This window comes from Varroa jacobsoni, unplaced genomic scaffold (genome assembly GCF_002532875.2).
Source record: "Varroa jacobsoni isolate VJ856 unplaced genomic scaffold, vjacob_1.0 scaffold_696, whole genome shotgun sequence".
Taxonomy (NCBI): Eukaryota; Metazoa; Arthropoda; class Arachnida; order Mesostigmata; family Varroidae; genus Varroa; species Varroa jacobsoni.
Genome location: NW_019213598.1, coordinates 69,895 through 94,771, shown reverse-complemented (window position 1 = coordinate 94,771; position 24,877 = coordinate 69,895). Strand labels below are relative to the sequence as shown.

The following is a 24,877-nucleotide window of genomic DNA, read 5'->3' as shown; positions in this document are numbered from 1 at the left end:
TCGTGATTATCGTGCAATAATCCTCATTTGGCTTCTTATTTGGTGGAACTGAAATTGTGTTTAATAGTCAAGGTTGACTTGAAAATTAGATATGCCAAAAAATAGATGAATCGTGGGAAGTATTTCTATATATATAGTTTATGTTTCACATTACCTAATTTACACACAGACAAATTATGTTAGAAAGAAAACACAGTAAATTATGTAGTTAATAGTATTTAACTTTATATCCTAATGAAGGTTGTAATTATTTACATTGTTTAAAGGACTTGTTGGGCGTCACCTGGTAGAGTTGACTTCAGTTTCATGATGTCAGTTTATTTTATCACATAGTTCTATCAAGCCAACTGGCGTATTGGTTTTCCTTATTTTCAATACTAATGTTTTATTATTTGCAATACATTTTCTAGCTAGTTTTTAACGTTTGTCCCCATAGTCAACTGTACCGAAAAATCGGCCAAAACATTATATAAAGTAACAAAATAAACAAAAATATAACTTAATGATTGCCAGCAGAATTGCTGATGTGGCTGGACTTTCTATCGTTGATGTAGACAACGCTTATTCTTGTAGCAAAGGTATTCTTTCGAACGCGTTGCATTATTTTTTTTATTGTTGTTCATCATACAATCTTTTGCATTTTGTACAAAAACATTTTTGCTTGTGAACGAATTATATACTTTTAATAACGCAGGTTGTGTAATGCAACCCAACAAATTTAGCTGACTGAGCAACTGACAGAAGAAGACTACAAAAATATTAACGAAAAAATAACGTCAAAATGCAAATTAAATGGATACAAGCTGTCAGCCTCATTTGTTGATTAATTCCTAAAACAGTTGTCAGGTAAAAGCAGTTCTGTACACGAACTCAGATTACAGTATACTCTAGCCATCTTCTTACACTGTCAATTCTTTTCAATTTTTAACTATATGATTTGCTAAATATTTTTTTTTTGTTACAGCGCCAATGTCTTTGTAATTGATAATATTGTATTAGCTCAACGTTTATGAATGAACAAAGACTCTGAGTATCAAATTATGTTTTGATTATATAAACAATGACCAGAGAATGTTTCGAAATAGCAGGAACCAATTTAAATTTGGATGACACTTTTTTTTAATTTTAAGGAGAATGGAAATAGCTCAAACGGGCTGTCTTTGCGAAAAATTTTATAAAACATAGTAACCATCGAGTCAGAATTTACCAAAGTAAAAGACTCTCTGGCAATCAAGTATCAAGTACTACTATAGATTTTTCAGCAAATTTTTATGTATGAAAAAGCTAAATAATAAATGAATTCATGCATTTTAGTCCGTGCTTCTAGAATTTCGTAACCTATATCTCATTGTCCATTTGTCCAACTTATTTTAACCATCCCATATACAGAAACAGTAGGAAAACTCTGATTAATGTAGCATTTGACTACTTAATAATAATGATTGGAATGTATGCTTGACCCCATATGGCATGGAGGTTAACCCTTCGACACACCTAAGGTTGCGTTGCTTTGGAATGGTATTGTAATAATTCTACATTTTGTCATCTCATCTTATTACAATGAGTATAATTGCAGTTCAGCACAGCAGTAGGGATACGATCTTATGTAAAGTAGCTCAGAAACTATACACAGAGTTGGTCATGTCTCGTCTACCCAGCTGTGTAGAAACACTACTAAAGAGAAACTGGAACGGCACTACGTGTGTATCTATGTGTTGCCTTTTATTTATCTGGCTTCATAAGGCATTAGCTTTTTCCATTTTCGTTGTCACTAAATAATATTACCTTTTTTCATAAAATTCACAGCTACGCTTATCTTTAGTGCTGCGTCTGCTCTGCTATAATAGAACAGTGTCATATCTACAGTATTGTACATTGTGCCAAATATATATATATATATATATTATATAATCAAGGCTCTGTGGGCAGGTTCTGCATTTGAATTTTGGGGTCTATATCTACACTTCAGGAAAAGCATCGAGTGATGAGTAAGCATTGGGGCGATTCGAGGAGAAAATTCGAGAGAAAAATAATATAGTTTTCTAGCGTTTGCAACATTACTGTGTCTTAACTTACGGCGCAGCGAGCTTTTTAGAGTTTATAACGCTGATGTATGTGCGTATACTGAGAAATATAATAAAGAAAAAATTCAACAAGTTTGTCAGAGCGGATGCCAAAAATGTCCTGTAATCACGTAATGCAGAGACTGCCTCTATTCCTTGTTAAATATACATCAATATACACAGGCGACATTTTCGCTCTTTTCTGTAGTAGAATCATTTTATCGGCCGCGATTTCTATGCATCTTCAGCTTAAGTTAAAAGTTTCGCTTCTTAAGTGTAATGTTTGTCTTGCCAGAGTGGAAGACGATTATATTTGTTAGTTCACAACTGCAAAATTGATTTACGGCACGCGCTTCTTACTGTTATTATAGTGCACGTCGTTACATTTGCCGCCATTCCGTTATTTAATGTCTTCAAGAATTTTTCCGATCGATATGGTTTCGTTCCAAACCGCAAATGGCCATCGTAAAAGCATGGCAGTTTCACCTTTTAATCAAATAACTTTTGTGATTTGACAAAGACCAACTATAATCAATTGGCGCTGGTTTCCTTACAGTTTACTTCGGCATTAACGGTGTTTCTTTTTCTTGCATTACTTTTGCCCCATGATACTGATCCTATGACCCGTTTCTAGATGGATTTAATTTCTTTTATGCTGCCAAGATGATTATAATTTTAGTCTTTTGTGGCAGAATAAGTTGACTGCTGTTATTTGCCTGTCAACATCAGTTCTTTTTTCACTGCCATCGTAAAAGACACATGCCGGATGGATATTTTTGTCTAAACGATAGATTAATAATACAAAGATGAACATGGACGCACTCAAGGGCTAGGTCGGTATTTCTCTTTGGATAAATTTTCGAAATACTTGTGGCGTAGATATGATCTCATAGTCACGTTCGCGGATATCTTTGTAGTTGGGTCGCTAGCGCTTAAGAGCTTAACGATAGTATATACCTTTTGTATCACGTCCATCGCTTTAGTAGCCCCCAGTTATTGTATCAGCTAATCTTAGAGTGATCGTAATCATAGCATGTATAGTAGAATTAGCTAAGATCATTGCTAGCTTTCCTCCGAAACATCGATTATAGCATGCGGTCGTTGTAGCTATAAGATTCGATTTTTGCACTAATCCTATATTTAACATTAAATTAATTACCTAGTTTGTTCAGGCCACAACGCTATTAAGTATTTGAATACTGTATTGATGATGCCATTCCGCCATTTGTACTCGATTCATATGCGCTTTCGCACCGTTACTTCTTCATCACTTTGCTCCTTTCACTCACTCTATCCACCTCTTTTTAGTGCCTGATCTTGAAACAGACCCTGAATCCTGACCCTCGTCTAGTTTATGCAACCTATTTGATGTTTCAATTACACCCGCGCAGTATTCTACCACTGGATTGTCTTGCGCCAATAATTCACTGGCATCTATTAATAATAATTACTACAGAGAAATATTTTTCGGTTTTTATCGTCTCCTCGTTTTGTTAGCATCCTTGCATTTTTCACGGTGAGCCGCTTTTTCGCGAATCCTTTTCTTTTCTCCTTCTTCTTTTTAATGATCAATGCTCTAATGATGCTTTTATCGTGCTACAATGTGTTTTTTTTTCACTTCGGCAATCTCAATTATCTAGCTTGCAAAAAAGTCACCGCCATTTTTCCAGTAGCTTTATCTGCTTATGGTTATCGTCATATGTAGCACACTATCATAATTAATTGCCGATGTAATTCTATATTTCCCTTCGAGATTCATTCTCCTTTTTGCCAGTCGTTCATAAGGTCGGTGTCTGCGTTTGTGTTGACGAGCTGACGTGAACGATCTTGTTAAGCGCCGTCGTACTTCGGGACGTTCGTAGACCTTCAAACGCTTTGAAGACACCCGCCCCCCCGGCGGAACCTTGTGAGGCCCCGAGCCCAACTGACGAACCTAGTTGTGCTGACGATCCAGTTGATCCGGCGCCCGGCATCAATATGTGATTACCATTGTTTTCATCGCTGAATGAATGTGAGAGACGGTACGTCCGCTTCTTGCTGTTTAACCCCTTCGCGAAGCGCTTTGGGCTGGTCACTTGTTCCGACGAGGAGGCCTCCGATGGCGAGGGAGTGAGCAAACTTGAGGTCGCAAGCCCGGACATCCCTGCGGCCCCAACGATTCCGTTGGGATCCAATGCAGCTCGTGCTAATGCAGACGCGAATGCCGCTTCGCGAGCCATTAGTTCACGTTCTCGCTGTTCCACCTGTAAAAAAGATGTGGCAAAATGGAACCAGAAAATTGCACAGAGGCAAATAGCAGACGACAAGCATTATTATTGAATATGGGGACAGTTATCGGGAAAAAAATAGAGAAACTGATCAGGAGATATAGAAAACAATTGGACGACGTAAATTTCTTCTAATTATATAGTGGCCTTATACACAAAGTAACATATATGTTCAGATATAGCTGAGGGAAGCATCGTATATTATGATTAAATATATATATAATTTGAAAAATTGCTAATAAAATAAGTTTATCTAAACGAAAAAAAAAGTAAAAGCAAGCCATGAATGACGTCTAGGGTTCCGTTTTATGAATTATATAGAACGCATTTCCCACCTCTACACAAATGCATAGTAAATTTTAGGTGGACACTAAAAACTCTAGCGACATGTACTTTAATTTCCATTTTAGAGTAAACTGGAGGACAAATCCCATCTGCAAGTCCAATTTTCGTAAATTCGCTTCGATCAATCAATTGATTTACCTAAAGAAGTAAATAATTTTAGCGAAATTAGAAACTATGCTAAATTACAATGCAAGCTGTGGGAAGCGTCATGTTTTTGCGTGGCCACGTTTTAGTATGGTGACACGCGTCTTTGTTGTCTGTGTATCCGTCTGTATGTCTGGATAGCTCGGTTATAACGGGCACAGTCACCTTGAAGCACTTAACCAAACAGTAATATCGATTTGGCTAATAATTATGAGCTCAAACGAACTCTTTTGCTCATAGGCAGTTTTCAAGGGCATTTAGAGCAATTATATATGAGAAAAAACACACATTTCTTCCCTATAAACTCCTGTGGTGTCGAGATACAATCGTGAAAAGGTAGTAATTTATAAACGTATTGACAGCTCAAGTAGGATACATATGCTCTAGTGCCTTTTAGTGATCAAGAATACGAAAAAAATATTAATTAATGAGCATTTGCGATAATCATTAATCATATTTTTTGTCTGAAGAAATCTATAGATTTTTTTCGTTTCTTTTCTTTTTGTATCAACATGAAAATCTGATTGACGAATTTTCAGTTTCCTCAACTGCACCTCAAACATTGCATACAACGATTCATCTATGATAAATGCCATAAGTAGCTCACTATGTTCACACTAAAAAAATGCAGTATGGAAATGTTTACAGGATTTTGACTTTCGAGAATCGCTTTCGCCTCGCGGCAATTTAACGGCAGCTTGACAACCTAGTAATACGTAAGCGTACTATATCATTAATTTACAATAAAAATCAGATCTTTATTACTTGTCGTCGTTAGATATAATCTGGTCCTAGTCAGGGACATATCTACAGTGGAATAGATTGAGATCTGGGCGATGCCCATTACGGTCTCGCTATACTGACAATAGGAAGTAGACCGTATAGGATCGCCCGGGGACGTTCGCTCCGTCACGCTTCATTTGTCAAACTTTGCGCCGTTACATGTAGAGTAGAAACATTAGCTAAATTTAGAAGAGGTAATAACATTCAGCGCTACCAAGAACACCAGCTGAGATAAGCCAACCAAACGTATTCAATAAAACCCGACTGGCCTTACGGTATTATGTCGGAATACACCGAACGTAGTGCAATACTTACGAGCGCTAAGGGTACAGTAACGCGACAGTAAACGGAAGAAAACCGAAACTTGTGGAGGACCGGTAGATCACACCGATACACAAACATATCACACTGCAGAATTTCAATGCCCGTTACTAAAAAAAAATGGCAAGCGTTTCGTGTAATCGACTACTGCGCAGCAGCAGTAATTTTAGAGAACATCTTATGAACCGAGTATGATACTGCGTCGCTGTTATTCAGGCACAGATTTATGCTGAGGTTACATAGAGCAGAGATCAATAAAAACGCGTCTATTTTCCGAATCGAAGCGATTTAAATTGAAAAAGAATACGGGTATGGTTAGCAAGAAATCGGGAGCACATGGAAAGTGCTCAATTCTTAAACATATATGCGTTGTAATTTAAACGGGTTAAGTATTATCTGTTAAATTTATAGTACGAACCAGCGTCGCAAAACAGTCGTATTACAAAGTATAACATCTTCCTGAACTGACAGAGACTAATCTGCATTCTACAGTAGTTCCCTCCTCACAAGATCCAATTGTGCCAGAATCTATGATCGTCGATCAAATCAGGAATGACTTATTACATCATACGCAAGAGAGTTCTGTTGGTAAAATCATTAACTGGCATATTGCGTTACGGTATGGTACTCTTTATCTGTGACTGACCAGAGAGTTACCCAGACAACGTGTTTCTCTAGATTCACGGCCGCTGCAAGACGCTGTATAGATGAATGTTTTAGCGGTGCCCTTAATGTAAGTCGTAATAGCAGAACTATATGCGGATAACGACCCACGTGTGCTACGGAACTCCGTCTTTTATCGACGGTAGTAGTGACTGTTGCAGTTGAAGTGGGCCCGTCGTTACCCACACGTGCAGCTATTCAATAACTGCGGCCGGCTCAGACCCAGCTAGGCATTCATGTAGGATCATCGAGCTATACAATGTAGGGCTAACAAAACCGCATGAAGAATTTCGAAGCTTGGGCAAACGTCATAAATTCGTCACTGTCTAGCGACAAAATGGTTGTCCACTAACGGAAGTGAACGAAAGGTAAGGCCAAATGAATGACTGAATAAATTAATTATGAATGAATCATTCTACTGAATTAGCCCTCAACTAAAAAACATACCCAACCACAAGATCTATCTCTGCCATTGTTTCATTATCGATAACGGCGCCCTATTGGTTATTAACCAATTTAGCTATGTTCACATTCGTTTAGACTTTATGTTCAGGAAGAACGGTCGTTCCGTGCCAGACACCAACATTTGGTATATTACATACTCAGTAGTTGAGATAAACAGCTGGCAACTAATCATCACAGTGCTAGGGTGCAGCAAAGGGTAGATTTGTTGCAAGAAAACTGTCAACGGTGTCACGTCGAGATAGCCACGTCAGCAGCGATTTAGTAACTACTTTGGGCTAGCAGGCCGGACGGTGAAGCAGCCTCAATGTATTTGCCGATGATCTGTAAAAGACATTGGATAATCAGATGGCCAGCGCCATTAGTAGATTGCGTCGCGGCTTCCCGCAAGTATGATATGAAGTGCCAAGATAATTTTGATCAGCAAGGCATGCACTTGTTCATTTTGTGGCTAGTTACCCATTGCATGATACGACAGAGACGTGTGAGCGCCTTGACGTATGCACTTTTGTGGCTTTAACGAATGTGCAGTTAACATCACATAAACAAAAAGCTGTGCTGATATTATGGATGATAATGTAATGTTTTTTTTTTTTTTTTTCAGAACCGATCTAATACCATCCATTGTAACTCCGATCGAAAAACGGGCTGAGAGTTAATAAAATTCGCAGTTCGCTACATCGCTGCGCTCTCACAGGTAGGGGTACATTGAATAGCTGCGCTATTCATTTCTAATCTATTCGCCGCAGTATCCGTGTGCGTTCCATTTTCGGCTTGAATTCAAAAGTTGTGTGTAATATCAGAATCAGTCTCAGATGTGCACAAATCAGAAACCTTGTACAGTTCATCTACTAAATGTTTTCCTTGCCCAGTTTCAAAAAGCGAGTCTATGTAGTACATCTATTTCTGTCGTATTTCAACACAAAAAGCAAAATAAGCATCTTGTTTACTTATCACAGTTTCGCCTGTTACAGAGCTGCATTTTCAACGTCAAAAATCATAATGTTATAAAGGTCATTATTTACAGTTATATCAGATGATTATCCCAGGTTTATATGGGTCAGGATGAGGTGGGCTCAATGGGCTACCGCATATCAGGCGTAAAAAACCGGATGCCGTCGGTGCTAATTTTACACAGAACTTGAGAGAACTAACCAAGTGATCTCGAGGTACAAATCAGCTTAATAGGAACGCGTATGTACCAATTTTAACTAAGGCATTTAGTTTCTTTGAAAAAAATGGTTCGGACAAAGCAACATTGTCAACATGTCTAACTTTGCAAATAATCTTCACCATAGATTAATATTTACCATGGATAATTATTTACAGCAGAATAATGCGTAGCCATAATGATTATACGGGTCTTCGTTGGCTTTGAAGAACGGTACGCACACTGTTATTGTGCCTTCTCGTTTCTCCACCAAAATTCAAAGCGTGTATGAAGCACTATTTGCGTTATTCAAGATGCGTCTCCACTGCGCAGCAGAACTTATATGAACTTATGCTATATGAATCATTATCTTTGGATCGCCTAACTCAATAAATTATTAAAAAAAAAAAGCAGCTTCTCTAGCCATTATCATGGCCCTTTATAAGAACAGCATTTTCCTCTAGCATTGCTGAATGACTGATTTCCTCGCACAAACCATTATTGATTTCAATAGCCTTACCTCCGGTCCATATAACCACACTTGGCGGGGCTATATGAGCCCACGACATAAAAGACTTCAATTGATATTTTCTAGAAAATCAACAAACTGTATTGAGCCCATTTCGGTTAAAATATAAAAGAGTCTTTGCCAAATATATTGATATTTTTTTTCTTTCTTGTTGGCACTGGTTGTCTCCAACCATAGCAATAAGCACATTTTAGACCATACAACCCTACCCTACTTTATCTGTCCGTTAATTTGGCTAGAGAAAACGATATATACATGTGCACTTCAATGTACCGTATATACAAATTTCAGCAAAGCAAAAAGCGTCAACGCACCAGCGGAACGACTAGCCAGGTTCAACGGTGAGCCAGCACTTTTTCAATCATCATCGCATTCGCTTATTGTAGCCAACATAACTGCTGCATGTTTTTACCGTGGCCTTTACAAAACAGATTTTTTTTTCTGCCAAATAATAGCGCCTCTGCAAGCAACTAGCGTTATCCCTAATTTCTATGACGACGATGAAAAAAGGACCGCTTATACCCGGTATAGGTTCCTGATCTGTCAACGTTTTTGCTCTCGTTTCGAGCCGCTGGCACTGACGCCGTATTGACGCTGGTCGGTCTAAATTAACGAATCTGAGACCAGCTCTTGATCACTACAATCGCTATTGTTTTGAAAGCAGTCATTTTCCTCTGGTTCACGTTGTCGACATTAACGCTGCGCACACTGTTATTTACTTTTGTGTCTGCTTGCGCAATGCATTCTTTTATGTGGTCACCTGAAGCCTACGGCGAGATCCCCACACATCTGATGTTCATTGGTTTTCGTTTCTACTCAATTTATGATTTACTGTGGCAGCCACTACTATTAAAACTATTGGGTCCCTTATTGCTAGCACGCGGTTCAACGACTGGTTCGACAGCAAGACAAACAAATTGACATAGACAAAAGTATCACATAGGCGAATCACAGCAGCCCGCTGATCATGAATATCACAAGATCCGATCCCGATCAACTGCCTTTTCCGGTAAGCTAATGGAACCGGGTTTATACAACGGGCCACCTGCCCGATGGCAATCGCACGCTACGAGGTTGGAGCCCTTTTCGGACTAAAGCAGGTCGGCGTCGCCGCTCAAAATAGAAATCTGTTTAGCCGCTGGGGTCGCTGACGTCGCTGCCTTTTGCTGACTATATCTAGACGTGGACACACAGATGTGGTTAACGGCAGAATCACCATTATCGGTTTGCGAACCACTGCACTATAAAACGACCTACCAATACATTTAGAATAGAATACGAACGACTGGCGAGAGCGACGATGTTGCTCCAACGGAGTTGGGCCCTAGGCCAACCCCCACAGTCGTTGAGCTGGTCCAAAACACAATAATCCCACGTTACTTCTCCTAGTTGCTAACGCTATCGCCAGTGGTACGATAACGGTACCGAGCGGCGCCGTACTGAATAAATAATGCGAAAGCAGGCCACCAATCAGTAGGTAGCTGTCCAATGAGTTCGCCACTGGCGCCGTGGCGATTCAGCTGTTTGGTTAGAAAAAAGGGTTTTTTTTTTTTACAAAGCGCACACAATCGTCATAGTCGTCTGTACGCCATGCCCGAAAATACAGATGTACGGGTCAAAGAAAAGACAACAAAGATGTAACATTATAGCTGCGGTGAAACATCGCTCATGAGAGACGACACATTAGATGAACATAGTCGCTTTCGATGTTTTTATGATGTGATTTTGCAAAGAAGAGTAAAATATTTTATGAACAAAAAACACTCGTCGTTAGCTCCGTTTCATTATTTTCACTAAGGGAACCTGTAGACAAATATGCTATCCTGCTTTTGTCTTCGTAGGCAACATTTTAGCAAGTCTTTATACCACAGGCTATCACTCGTTCGTACTGGTACTCGTTAACTTCGGTGAATTTCTCGACGCGGACGCTGGTAGGCAGTTAAGCGACATTGTTTGTTCAATTTGAATGTTTGATGGGCTAATGATAAACCAAGAAAGCAAACCAGCGTGTTTTATATAGTGGGTTTTTCCTCGTTAGTTAAAGATATTTCAACGTAGTGACATCTAGCCGTCTGCTTCTATTCACTTCTGTGCACCGTAGACTGCAAGATATACAGTAGCTATTTGGCAACGATAGATGCTTCACCTACTACTACTGGCCTTCGTCAGCTTCGTCATCTTAAACGATCAAGCTCCCCATAATTTGAAATCTTTTATTCATTGCTTAAAAAACATTTTCTCTAGAGTCCCACAAGATAGAACTTCATCTTCTATTCCTTTTTTAGATAAAAATGTTCCCAACTAATTTAACTTAATTCAGGTATCTCGTTCTTTCTCTTTTAAGCGTTCACTCCATTAGTTCTTACAGACCACAAATGGCAATTGTTATGCCCTCTTGCTGTAGCAATAGCTGCTAATGAAGTGTATTTTTGAATTGTCTCGGCAGAAGTTCTCACTTAATCAGGGCAGATATCGCACAGTGCAGCAGTAACTAGATGCGCAAGCAGTCTCCCCTCATATTGGAAGTCCCAAAAACAACTTAGTACAACAATAACTATGCGAATGCGCGACGAAGTAGACGCGCCACTTCGCTGTACAAAGTCGACGTTCTTCAATTGCAGACAAACGCATATAACGTTATCAAGTACTAATGATTTGATAATAGGATATGGCTAAGATGTAAGTAAAAAAAACCAGAAACTACGTCTTATCGACAGTATTAATATAGTATTGTTTAATCAGTAGTCTAAATTGGTTTAAAAAACTTATTAGCGGGTTGGTGATTTCTTAATTGAATCTAACTTTACTTTTATTAATTTTTATGCCAGAGGAAGTACATTTCATACGGACAGGGCTGACATCTCTCTAGCATTGATGTATTGGCATTTCCTGGTGTACTTCCGAAGCTTACAATTTGGAGGACAAATCATTCTACATAAAACTCTACACTTATTATCACAGAAATTGGTCTTGTAACGACACGCGATCTTTGCGGTTGGTACTACACATATATAATGTAACAATTAACAATAGTATAATATAGAAAATAATATAAACTTCAGCCATCTGTTTGATCAAACTACCCCTATAACCGTCTTGGCATGCAACCTTTTACTTTCTATCGTCAAACTACGACGTTTTCGCTCAGTATGGCATATAGCAATTACTACTCAATTTGTAGTCTACTGGCGAATTTGCAGTAAGTTACGGCTGTCGTATTTCTAAACAATCCCGATGCCGCTTTCATCAAAACTACCAAGCACTTCCCGTTATTAGCATCACATTACTCCACTCTGTTGACCTTACGCCGTATGTTCGCTGTCAGACAGACTCTTTTGACTAGAAGCAGGTTTGTACTTATTCCCATTGGGATGTCAGGGTGTATATGGCATTTCCACTTTCACTACTACATTTGCTCATAGCAATCACCAGATAGCTTTATTTACTGTAGTGGCACACAAGAAGAGAAGAAGAAAATGAAGTGTGATTTAGGGAAAACACAAAGCAAACTATATAGGTCGTATTTATGTAGGCGGATTGTAACTGAGTGCGAGACGTATATACCATACGATTACTTTATATATTACTGAATTTGGATAAGTCTGATGTGAACTGGCGAAGGCCACCATTTAATTTACTAATTTCTGAAATTCTAGAAAGCTATTTAATCACTGTGGCACCAAATCTAAGATACTCCCAAGCTGTATAAAATAAGAGAAAAGAGCGATTTCCTTATCTTAGAATATATTTTCTGAAAAAATTTAGTAAAAAAAAATTTAGTGTCGTTAAGATTTACAAGGTCGTCGAACAGGTCCGCTTTAAACAGATAGATAGATCCTTATGAAGTTCATTATATATAAATTTAGACAGCTGCCGTTATTATTGACTGTACTCTAGCGTCGCGTACGTATATCTCATACCAGTTTTACAAGTGTCATCTTCACACTGCTCGAGCTTACATAACCCCGGAGCGCAGGCAACAGCATCCTAGTTATATCGGAAACGCATAGAAAATTGCTTGAGATGAAGCACTCATCTCAGTAAACACTTATTATTGCGTTCCATATAAGCAACCTGAAGGGATTAGCTGGGTTCCGCACACACCGAAATCTACAAAAGTTCCGTGGTCTTTTCCTAGTAATAAACAACGAGAAGATAAATTCTAGTCTAGTCTGAATATTCACACCGAGAACGGACAGTGGTGCTTACTATTCGGAAAGCTACGCTATCATGCAAGACGTTTTCCGCGACAGTCGTTACGACCGATATCTGACTGATCTCATATCAGTGGAACGATTCCGTACAAACCCGGCCTTGACCACCCCAAGAATTTGCAAGTTGTTTTTTCAGGCATTCCGCTGGCCCACCGGACTGAGGTGGCCAAATCGTCGACCTTATTACGCCATGCGCTTCGTACCTTATTAGCATGCCCACACCACTGGCTGCTAGTGGAAGCTCACTTTCGGCGTCTTTGTAAGTGCGCCAAGACGGCACCACTGGCGTCTCGCTGAAAAATGCGGGTCTCTATAAAAGTACTTACACATAAACCGGCTGTCATGTCTAAATGTCAATACAGAGCCACGTGTATAAGTACTTGATACAACGAATCATATAGACCGTTTACCGTAGGCCGCGACGACTAACGGTGAGAACCCGAAAACCGAATGATCCGGACCTAAGGCACCGCAAAGGCGCCGAAAGAGTACGGGAAACGTGCCGCAAAGCAGTCGACAAAACAAGTCTTTGTTTTATCCACCGGCGCCGGCAAACGTAAGCAGAGTGCAACAAACCAAACGTTATAGCACGAGCAACTTGCTCCACAATAGATGACTAATCTGTTCTGCAATATTAACGTTTGCACGCATACATTGAGCACAAACTCTAGATAAGTAGACAACGGCGTGGCTGTGTGAAACGACCTGTTTTTGTCGTACTCTATAGCATCGTTATACATATATAAGCGTAACAACCCATAGCAAAAACCTTCTTTGTAATAGTTATCGAATGTTATTAAGATAAAGTAAGGGTGATTCGGCTGCCTCAGTTCTATAGAGAATTGTTCTATCGCTGCACGCCTTCGCCACTCTCATGCTATTTGTTTTATTATTATTATTAAAATAGTACGCTGTTGAACAATAACGTACGCATATTAGAGCGTTGAATAAGTAATAACGCTTCGAGCAAAACAGAGGAACGCATACTATTAAATCGCCGCGCTCTCTTGACGTAGAGCCCCTTTCCGTAGCCACTGGGGAACGATAAGGAAAACACGTTGATCACTTAAATTTATTTTGATGATATTTGAAAGTTCCAATTCCATTTACAGTCGAGTAATGAACATGCTTCGAATTGAGTGACAGATGCGGATTTAAGCAGAACGAAGGCGGAGATGGTCCTGGTATCTACGTAAGGCTCAAATGGCGTCGGATGAAGTCACGGCCGCAGCCGGTTGTGCTCGTTTCTATGAGATATGTAAATACTCAATAATAATGATAATAACAATAATGCTAATGATCATCATCATCATCATCAAAAACAATTACAACATTTAAAACACATGTCGATCGAACAAAGTTATCTCATTTCCTCGCTATCGACATTCTGTAATTGATTCAAACGATCAAGTAGGAAATTTACTTAGCGCGCTCACTTAGAAACATCGTTGTCATTGCCGCCGCCTCTTCCGAACCGCCATTCCAAGAACGAAGCGGCGCAAATCAAAGAAAATTTACGTCACTGGGAAAGAAAGTGCACAAGCGAATAGACAGATAGAAATAATGTAATAAGCTTTAGCTGATTTATATATAACCGACCCTATAATAGTTTCTACAAGGCCTACTTCTATAGGCCTGTGCATTTCGATTAATTGATTGTCAAGGCTTTCTTGCTCTAATCCCCGCCAAGGCATCACTCTAGTTGTCATTAAACCCTGTTTGCTGTTCCTTTCTGCGCGGGGCGTTCACTATCTGCAAATAAAACTCACTAGCTTTATGTAGGCCAACACCGCTCAATTTACCGGTTCATGCTATTTACCAGAACTGATACGCGGCAGTAAGCTAAATAGTGTCACAAAGGTGCGTGACCTTTCGCGACCTTGTAATGACAGGTGTAGCATTAGGCTGTAGCAGCGGCTCCGGCTGCCGCTATCGCCATTCATAGTAAACTACATTGCCTGCTAACCATGAAACGACCACACAGACGCCTATGGCATTATCCATATCATCGCTCCTGCGTTACAGCGCAGAGAGCGGCCGACACGGGACCGTCGCCGTCGGCACATCAACGTCAGCCGTTGATCGCGTTCTCGCAATAACAAGACAGGCGCTGACGGCAAATAAGTCGCCGCTCTCGAACGCTAATTATATGTTAACGTCAGCACTAACTGCGACAAAGATGGTACTGAGCCTGGCTGTTTGTTTTATGGGCCGGGAAAGTAGCCTGTATTATTATTATTATTATTATTATGTTCGGAGTGACCAACCGCTTTTACAACTGAGTTGTGCTTCGTCTGCTACTCGCTTTAGTCGATCGGTCTTCTACGGCCAACGCTGCCGCATTTAATAATGGTGAGGTAAACTGTACGCAACGATCCAACAAAATGGTGACTACTATTACTTCTTGTAGCTTGCACGCAATAGAATCAGAAACGGTTTATTATGGGTAGCGAAAGCGAACTGACTGTTGGTTCAGGGGAGTTATCAATACTTCAGGCTGTTGTTACTTACGTTGTTTTTAAGCGGGTAAAAACGGTAAAGGGGTCAGACTTAACTTATTATAATATCGCAATTCGATTTTGAACAAGGAAAAGAAATGTGAATTATTTAACGAGAAAAACTACCCGTATTAGTTATGCAGCTGAGTTCCTTTCCAGAAAAACGCTGCTTATCTATTACGAGTACATCATAGTTATTTTACGAATAAACACTCCTTCCGCAGATTTAATAACGAATCCACATGTGCATTTCAATAGAACTTCTGAAGCGACTTGTTACGAACAATTACTGTTCATTACAAAATATTTCGTTTGATTTTAGCAAACGGGGGATCGATGCCGACTGATCTTGCAAAAGCTGGCTAGCAATTGAAAGCTGGCCCGTTCGAAAGTAAAGCTAGTCGACTCCCGAAACTACGACGCACCATGGTCTATTCTATCAAAGCAACAGTGTTCACTGACCGGAATAGAATCGACCAGTAGTGTTTATACTGCTTTCCGGCCCCTGTGTCTTCTGACTTAGCTTTCTATCGAAAAGAACCGCATCCATTACGAAGAAATTCTCCTATAAGAACTTAGCATACGAAGGCCTACAAAACACAGGCTATGACAATGGATTAAATGTCAGAATATACGAATGTCCTCCTATCTATAAATGGAAGTAATATTTTTCATATATTCGTATATTCACTTTTGCTCGAACTCCTTATTTTCGTAATCTTCATTCCGCTATCCTTTGACAATATATCTCGTAAACTACGCTACGATAACCTATTCAAGGGTCCGCTTGTGTAAATTATCCGAGATCGACTGGCTCGTCGATAATCTAACGCCCTCGCATAGTAGCATAGTGTCCAACACAAGCATCGTACTCGTTCCCATTTGGTTGATTTTTGTATTGACAGTAGCTCCCTATTGAAGCTCGGTACGTTTACACGTTACATGCACCTGCTTGAATGTGAACACTCGCAATTCAACGGTTGTTACAATTCAGGACTTTCGCACACACAAATCAGCATTACTTACGTTTGGGTCACATCGATAAATATTTATAATTGTACGGTATCAGCGTTGTGAGCTAAATAATAACTCTCACGCGGCGTTCTAGTGAGAATGGTGGATACCACTTTGTATGGTCGAATTAGAAAAATTACATATTGAACACGAAGGTCTAGGACGACTGGTTGAATTGTGTTTTGTACACAGTTATGCGCGGTCGGTCTTTTTCCTCACAGAAACGGTGAATAACTACCTTTAATAAGACCAAGTCTGGATCAAGTGAGTTTTCGTGGTTGGTGCAGCGTAGAAAATAATGGCCTGCTATGAATCCGTCGAGTATAACCTTACTAGTATAGATGTAGATTGCTGTCATTAAGTAGGGCTCGCTGTTTCAAACTAGTCTTTCTTTTGGGGATCTACTATTTTGTTTAACGCAGCCAGCAGCTGCGCGTAGAGTTGCTTTCCTCCAACTGCGATCTCAGTTCCGAGTCCGGCTCATCAGTAAGCCACCAATGGTTACATTGAATCATTAAAAACGACGCGCTTCGCTGAATACTTTGTGTGTGGGTGTTTACATGTACTACACATTGCGATTTCAATATACAATGCTAAATCCGTTTCTCTATAGTGCCTTGAACTGAGCTCACGCAGAACATTTTTGCTGTCTTAACTGACGTCGAGGCTACGTTCAAGCCTTACAACGTATCTATTAGTAAAAGTTCAAATAGGCGCTGGTCCGTATTATCGTTCCCTCAGAAGTAGAACTAACCACATAATGACAGCGTATCCCAGAAAGAGTAAATGACATAGACCCCACTGGGTTAACTTCCAATAAGTTCGAAGCAGTAACTTAAACCATTATGCACGACGCAAACGCGCGTGTAAAAGAAGAAAACCTGACAAGTATTCAGTTCGCTTATATAATTACCTCTTCTATAACAGATAAGAAGCGAATTAATGGAACTTCCACAATCTTTTTTGTCTTCAGGAATTCTTTTCGCCACATACTGAAGCGCCATTGCGAGATACTAATCATTCATTAACGTCTGAACAAATGCTACTCTATACTTCTGCTCTCCCTTAGTTTTTGGATGCTGCTGACACCCACTGACCTCGCCATGCGTCTAAACAGGCACACAGGCACCTACATAAAAACTAACAATATGGTTATCATCTTATTGTTGTTATTGTTATCATTACCATCATCGTCGCCGTAGGCTGGATGCCAGCACCATACTAGAATGTGGTCGGCCGTTGTTGGCATTCGTTGCCGAAAAGAACTGGCACTAACGATCGTCACAATCACTGATCCAACTGACTCTCGCTGCAAACATCCGCAGACGCTCGCAAATTGGCAATGACCGCTGTCAGTCAGATGAGCACTGACCATTGACATTATTATGATACCGCCAGTCCAGGTGGTATTGGTAATGGTCACGACGGTAGTTTTGCCAAAGCGAGGCGAGGCGAGTTGTCGCGGGCGCATGAATGAGTTCGGGTTTGTTCCAGTAACGGCCTGTAGAGCCTTTTTATTGCGTAGGACACTAGGTAGTGGCTTCTTGCCATTAGTGGCGTCGACAGGGTGCCCCCAGTGAAGTTCTCGCCAGGTCTACCGGCTGAGAGGCTAGCGGAAAACAGATTCTCGAGGTGAGCCCGGCCAGACCTTACCGCCTACGTCCGCGTTAATCGCACGTAGCACTGCCTGCTACTAGTAGGTGCTCGTCCTGCGAAGTGCCTGTCTGCTCTGTGCACGATTCTTGTATTTGAGCTGAGAACTAGCTATTACTAGGCTATAATCCGAGCAAGCGTCGACAATAGTAAGCTTGTAGAATCTCTTAAAAAACATGAATCCACTCTAACGTGTTGGGAATGCCGTGATATGATAGATAGCGACAAAGAACAGCAACAAGAATAGCTATTCGCTAAGAAGGGTTAAGATGATAAATACTTTTTACGCACGTACGTCGTTAATTCATACGGCGACAGGTTGACTATGAAAGAAGTTAACCCTAAATCAATGACAACGACGATAGCGATCAGATATACTAGCATCTTAATGAAAGTAGCGCGGCTACGATGCGCACAAGGCAAACAATCAGCCATTGTAAACAAACAGTTCGCTAACAGAAAATGATCATCTATTTTACTCGATCATAATCAGCAAGTGCCACCGGATTTATGTTGTTTCTATTATATATTAAAAATTCGTGCCAATTCAAAACATAGTGCATAGGTTTTTTTACTAGTGCTTTTGGTAGGAGTCTTTTTTGCAGCTGTCAACTAGAATTCGTTCGCATCCATGTTAACAATAAGCCACTGCCACGGACACGACCACTTACAAGGATAGTGGTACGGAGAGAAACTTGAAGTAAACGCAAATAACAGATTTAGACTCACTGTAAATTTAATTTCGCATGAATTCGTGAAAAGCATCTGTTAGCATTCCAAACACAGGAAGTCTTTATTAATTTTAGGTTTTTTTTTGTTGTTCGATGACGTCGGCTGAAACTTACCTTATCTAATGTTTTCAACTGTGTACATATTTACACATTTCTGACAGCAAAAAGGTCGATGGATACGGCAACCGCTCTTACGAAGATATGCAGACGTTAACACTCGTGATAGATTATCACCGCCATTGTGTGTATTGCTAATTGTTCATATAGGCCGTGATTAGATCACTCGCTTCTATGTGACAATGTTCAAGTTCCAGCGGGATCCTATTAACAGCGTCGTGCTATATGGCAGATAGGATGCAAGATACAGTAGGAATAGTTAAGGTTTTCTAAGTTTAGAAGGAATACGAAAATTATGTCATCGTTCCACGTAGTAGAACAGGATTTCGCTATCATTTTGACGCACAGAATGCTAATCAAGCTAGAGGTCGCCATAAACAAATTTTCTAGATAAAAGCACGAATAGAAAAATGGCGATATTATATCAGACATTCCTTAGTCTGGCACCTTTACATAGGTATGCTTACATAGAAAACCCTTGAAGAAAATTAATACAGACCGTTCCGTAAGCACTCCCTTTTATTCCTATAACAGCGGAATACCGCAACTAATAGGTTACACTTGGGTTCCCAGAAGTAGAAAAAGAAACACCACACACAAAATGCTATCGTACGCATGGCCAAAACAAAGAAATATATAATCGTTGCTCCCGACGAATTCCTTTGCAAAAACACAAAACAAAATTAATTTTCTATGCGACCAACGTATTATTATTCTTTAGGTACACAGCGAATATATGTTAGGACATTCTACTGCGGCCCTCAGTCAGTTGACTCAAACGTGACCACGTCTAATTGACAAGAATTTGCGACTGTGAAAACGTGCTTTTTGAAGACACTAGCTAACCCCTATTTATATGTTTACGATTGCAAGTAGAAAACCTTAAAAGCCCTACTCAGTAAATGTCCCGATCTTACAATATCAAATAATAGGCTTAAATGAACATGGAGTGATCTAAAATACTATGAAAAAACTTGACAGTGAACATCCCTTGAATCACCGGTTCCAAGGCGATCCTGTAAAACGCCATCTTTAAATGCGTTCGTTCAAAATAACGGCTATCGTTATATAGCCGTGCATTTTGTGATTCAAAAAGAGCACATCTCCTACACCTGAATTTCACAAAGTCTGTATGTGGTAATGTCAAGGTAAAATCAAGCACAACCTCTGCCGTAAAAATTGCATTGCGTTGAATCCATACGCAGCTAAGGCTTAGACTCAGCACAGGACAGTGAGAATTTCTGATGCCAAGCATTATATTAGCCCCCTCCTCCCCAATTCTTCACAAAGTTGTTGATTGACATATGCTTTTCCTTCGACCTCATGACGAACAACATGGGCGCACTGAAGTCGTAGTTCGGTTGTGGTTACTTGAGAATTCGCATCGTAGACAGAAGATTAAATTGATATATGATCAAGTAAATCTTTATTGATAGTAACGATACCTGTCGCTATGTGTTCATAGTATTGCACATATGTCAAATAGAGCGGCCGAAATTTACACCGGCCGCTGCACAGTTGCAATGCCCCCCACCCCAACAACTACATCACTATAGTCCTTGTTCAAGCCAAGAAACAATAAGGAGCTACCATTGACTTATCCGCAGAACCGAACTGCTTCATCTCAGCATTATTTTGCATGGGGCTAAATTTTTTGTCGAGTATGAGTGTTCATTGCGCACTAAAAAGGATAGGTAGAATAACCTAAAGATCGAAACAGTTTTACAATAAATCTTGCTAGCAGTTTGCTTCAATATATACCATAGAAAACAACTGGCTTACCTTCTGCAGAAGTGTTGTGGCTTCGAGGTATAACTTATTAGCTCTCTCTAGCTTCCTTTCATAGTGAAGTCGGATATCCTGTGCATGACGCATCTCCGTATTTCGTTTGCGCAGGAGAAGACTGGCTTCCTCTTCTTGGCCAGCTACAGACATCCCGAGCGGCCGTAAATTGGTTCCCCTTAGGTTTCTCATATACAAGCGGATCTCTTCGCGCCAATTGGCCTGAGTTGTGAAATAGGTATCTTTCGGTGTTGACAAAATTTCAACAGCCGCTATCTCCAGATGGCTCAAAATGTGTTTAAATGATGGTCGGTTTTGCGACTTGAGATTCCAGCACTGTGCAAGAAGGAGCTTGAAGCCCTCTGGACAGGACTTCGGTATAGGTAGAGCTAACCGGTTATTACCAACGCCGTAAATAACCGCCGATGAATCCATGTCCTTGTATGGGACTTCGCATGTGAGTAGCTCCCAAAGGACGACACCGTATGACCAGATGTCCACTTTTTCTGAGCAGGGCTCCTGTCGAATCACTTCAGGCGCCATCCAGGCTACTGTTCCTGCGAAACTCATTGGCGCGGCGTGCTCACCGAGCGTCTTGCTGATTCCAAAATCGGTGATTTTGAGAATATCATTGCACCCAATGAGTATGTTGGGCGACTTCAGATCGCGGTGTATTATCTTGTTTGTATGTAGGTATTGCATACCGGCTGCAATATGTTTCGACCAATCTACTACCGTATAAGGGGCGATAGGTCGACCATTATGTAAAACCTCGTACAACTGGCCGTTGGGACAATATTCCATAACGAGACAGTACACTGGCGATTTCGTGCAAACGCCACGAAATCGTACGAGGTTTGGATGGCTAAGTTTTTTTAGGTGCCGAATATCAGTGTCACCAATTTTATTCACCTTTTTCACCGCGACAAATTCTTCTCGATACGTACCAAGAAACACTGCGCCCTGTGCGCCCGAGCCAAGCCATTTGAGATCGTGGATGGCTTCGAAAGGAATCTCCCACGGGTCAGTAGCGGCCTGCTTTTCGGCCTGACGCGAGTTGATCACGTTCCACATCGGTCGCAAACATCCGAGCAGGCCACCTAGCCAGCTGGAAGGTGAGCCCCCTACTCCAACACCGTTACCTATTCCGGCAACTAAACCCGTCTTATAATTTCCACCGTTCATTTCATACGAGACGTGGATGTCCTTTCGGGGAAACGTATCCATCGTCTCAATACCAACCGGAGGCAAAGCGTGCCCGTGATGCGTTATGGACTCGGCTGCCGCAAGACTGTCAAGTGTGTCACGGCTAAAGTCTCGTGTGATCGAGTCTGGCGTGCAAATGAGGTCCGATTTAAAGGAAGCTTCCAAACTTGAATTCACGTAGAGATTTTGGCACAGCTCATCCTCACTAATATCGCCTTCCCCGACGGGCGGTAGCTGCCTCACGGCCAATTCGGGGTCCATAGTCTCTGCTGAGAACATTCCTGTTTAATGGTCGCCTCCGCCTAGCAGTTTTTCTTTCACCTGCCCCGTCGAATGGTGGTCGATCAACCGAACCGCTAGCGCTCTCTTCTTGGAATGCCCATGATTTTGCCTATCTTGCTGTTGTTATGGCCTCCAAACAGAGCGAATTCTTCGGTAGTTCAAGTTGGGTCGCCGATGTCAATGCCAAACAACACCAGCGACCCGACTTGTTTCACACACAGCTCGACTGTACTCCGCCAGTCTGGAGAGACCCACGGGAACGAACGCCTTCCGACAATGCGCAGCTTCCGCACCAAGAACGCACACTTCGCGGCCCTTCCGTTACTTTTCACTTGGTAAAAACAGCATCAACTGGTGAGGAACCTACAACCCACAAAGCACGAACACATTTTAAAGCGAGAGGAAAAAATCGAGCTAGAGAGAGAGAGAGAGAGAGAGAGCGAGAGCAGCCAGTGGGTCCAGAGCTTAACGTTTACCGCTAAACGGTAAGCGTCGACTGGATCAAGTACTGTTAGTGTTGGCTAGTCGCTCATTCGTTTTTCTCTTTCGTTCTCTGACACTGGTCAGTTAGTCCATTTAATCCGTTCCATGGGAAGTTCCGAACATCGCAAATGAATGGGCTAGGCCTAACCGAATGTTCGTGCTTACCTGCAAGATTTCTGTACCAGCAGAAAAAAAATCATCCATAAGGTGGCGCTAAGATTCGATCGCTGACTGCACAGCACTTGAAACGAAACGGAGCGAGATCTCATACATACACACACGCACACCGAGCCTAACAGATACAGCAAGTTTTCGAAGTAGCTCGCAAGTCAACACCACAGCAGCCAATGCTGTGCGACTGTGCAACACACTCGCTCATAGCAGTAGCAGCTGCGACAATAGCAGGCAAGACAATACCCAGAAAGACTCCTCGTTGTGACGTCAATTCATAGTAAACACCTACATAGGTTGCTATTTTGCGAACACTGCTACTACTGCTGCTGCTGCTGCTGCTACTTCAGCCACAGACACAAGCGGAAACTGGTCTAGCGAGTTGAAGATTTGAGCCCAGGCGATTGATGAACGCATTTCGGGCTATCGTGCGTTGTGCGGCTCCAGAAAGTACCGAAAATAGGAATATTTAGAGAAATAGGAATGATTGATAAAATTTGTATAATGAAATATAAATTATTGTTTTTTTTCTGATTATTGAAATTAAGTGCGCATAGATTTAGATTTGCATAATAAATGAAACGAATTTAACAATGAACTATCAAAAAAAAAAAAAAAAAGCATTTAAACACAATGAATGTATTAGCTATAGTCCTCTTTCATCAAACAGTGCCCCAACTGGAATATGTATATTTTAAATAATATGTAGAGAAAGCTCAGCGAGTTCTTAAAACTAGCTCATTAGTGCGATAGATTAAAAAACTGCAGACCGACTTAATTACTCATGAAGCGATCATTCAGTTGCTATCTGCCTCTATTTATACTTTGAATGACCAATGCAGATTACGGTACACTAACAAATTTGTTGATAGAGCTATAGATCTTATTGTTTCTATTATGACAGTCCGATAATATATGGCGCGGTATTGGCGCCCGTATATGCAAAACATGTGCTAATAAGCCACTTGGGCGGTCATGTATCATATAATTCCAAGGTATAGCTGGCCCAAAATATAAAGTGTTCTTTCCATAACACGAATTCCATAATTAAATGCTAAAAAAAAAAAGTAGTCGTCAGAAGAAATTTCACACGACTGAGGCTTTCCACATTTGCTGAGTTGAAAGCTTTTTTTTTTGACAACTGCTGCCCTAGGTAACTTCGGCCTGTATCGTCAATGCCCGGCGACGGTTGAACTGACATATTAGATTCTTGTGATTATAAGCCGGGCTTAAAACTAAGTTTACGTTTATTTGTTAAGGACGGGTAACGTCCATTAGGCGGTATCGTAATACTACAAACGATTATTCTACGTTTGTGTTGAGTGGGAATAACTGTATAACAACAATGTTTACATCTTACGCTGCTCGATTCACTAAATAACGTGCGTCGCGTTCGACATCGAGGTAATTTTAGCTAAAAATTTCATCCCCATATGTCCATCGAATAGACAAACATACGGCGAAACCTCAAACTTGATTTGTATAAAATTCTAATGGTTTGTATGAACAAGATCTTTTTTTTTCACAACTCGTGGTATTTGAGTTGGCTTAATGTTTTTCATGAATTGTTTTGTAAATATTGATCAGAAATACAAATGTTAACAATAGTTTGTATTTTTAGTTATCCAAGGCTCATATCGTTAGTTCGCGTTCAACGTAGCCGGCTCGAACTGTAACGTTTGAAAGCTTAAAAAAGACAGATGCCAACTGGTGACAGAAAACGTAAATCAAACATATTATTTATTGATATTATTAATTAATTAAAAATAATATTATTATTGATTAATAAACAAATTATTTAATAGCTCTATAGGTGACGCTACGGACGTCCCAACCGGTAACAAATTACTTTTAACAAGTCAAGTAGTTTATATATATATATAATCATCTTTCCATTTCCCAATCGTATAACGTTACGAGACGAAATAGTAGGAACGAATTATTCGTACAATATAATCCACACAAAATAAATGACCTTAATCGTCTAGACCAATAGATT

At 40.5% G+C, this 24,877-nt stretch overlaps 1 protein-coding gene across 2 annotated transcripts; it reads right to left on the bottom strand.

The window, feature by feature from the left end:
* Positions 1–200: 200 nt before the first annotated feature.
* On the bottom strand, positions 201–23,398 carry LOC111262739 (mitogen-activated protein kinase kinase kinase 12). 2 transcript variants are annotated; one of them, XR_002681826.2, is made up of 4 exons: positions 22,873–23,398; positions 20,737–22,587; positions 18,952–19,175; positions 4,171–4,306 (listed from the first exon to the last, which is right to left on the bottom strand). XR_002681826.2 is itself a non-coding variant. In XM_022837224.2 (3 exons), the coding sequence occupies exons 2-3, from the start codon at positions 22,219–22,221 to the stop codon at positions 3,842–3,844; spliced, it is 1,950 nt and encodes a 649-aa protein (XP_022692959.1). In that variant the 5' UTR covers positions 22,222–22,587; positions 22,873–23,386; the 3' UTR covers positions 201–3,841. The 2 variants fall into 2 exon arrangements, 1 of the variants encoding a protein (XP_022692959.1); XM_022837224.2 differs by lacking the exon at positions 18,952–19,175 and having other exon boundaries at positions 201–4,306; positions 22,873–23,386.
* Positions 23,399–24,877: the final 1,479 nt, after the last annotated feature.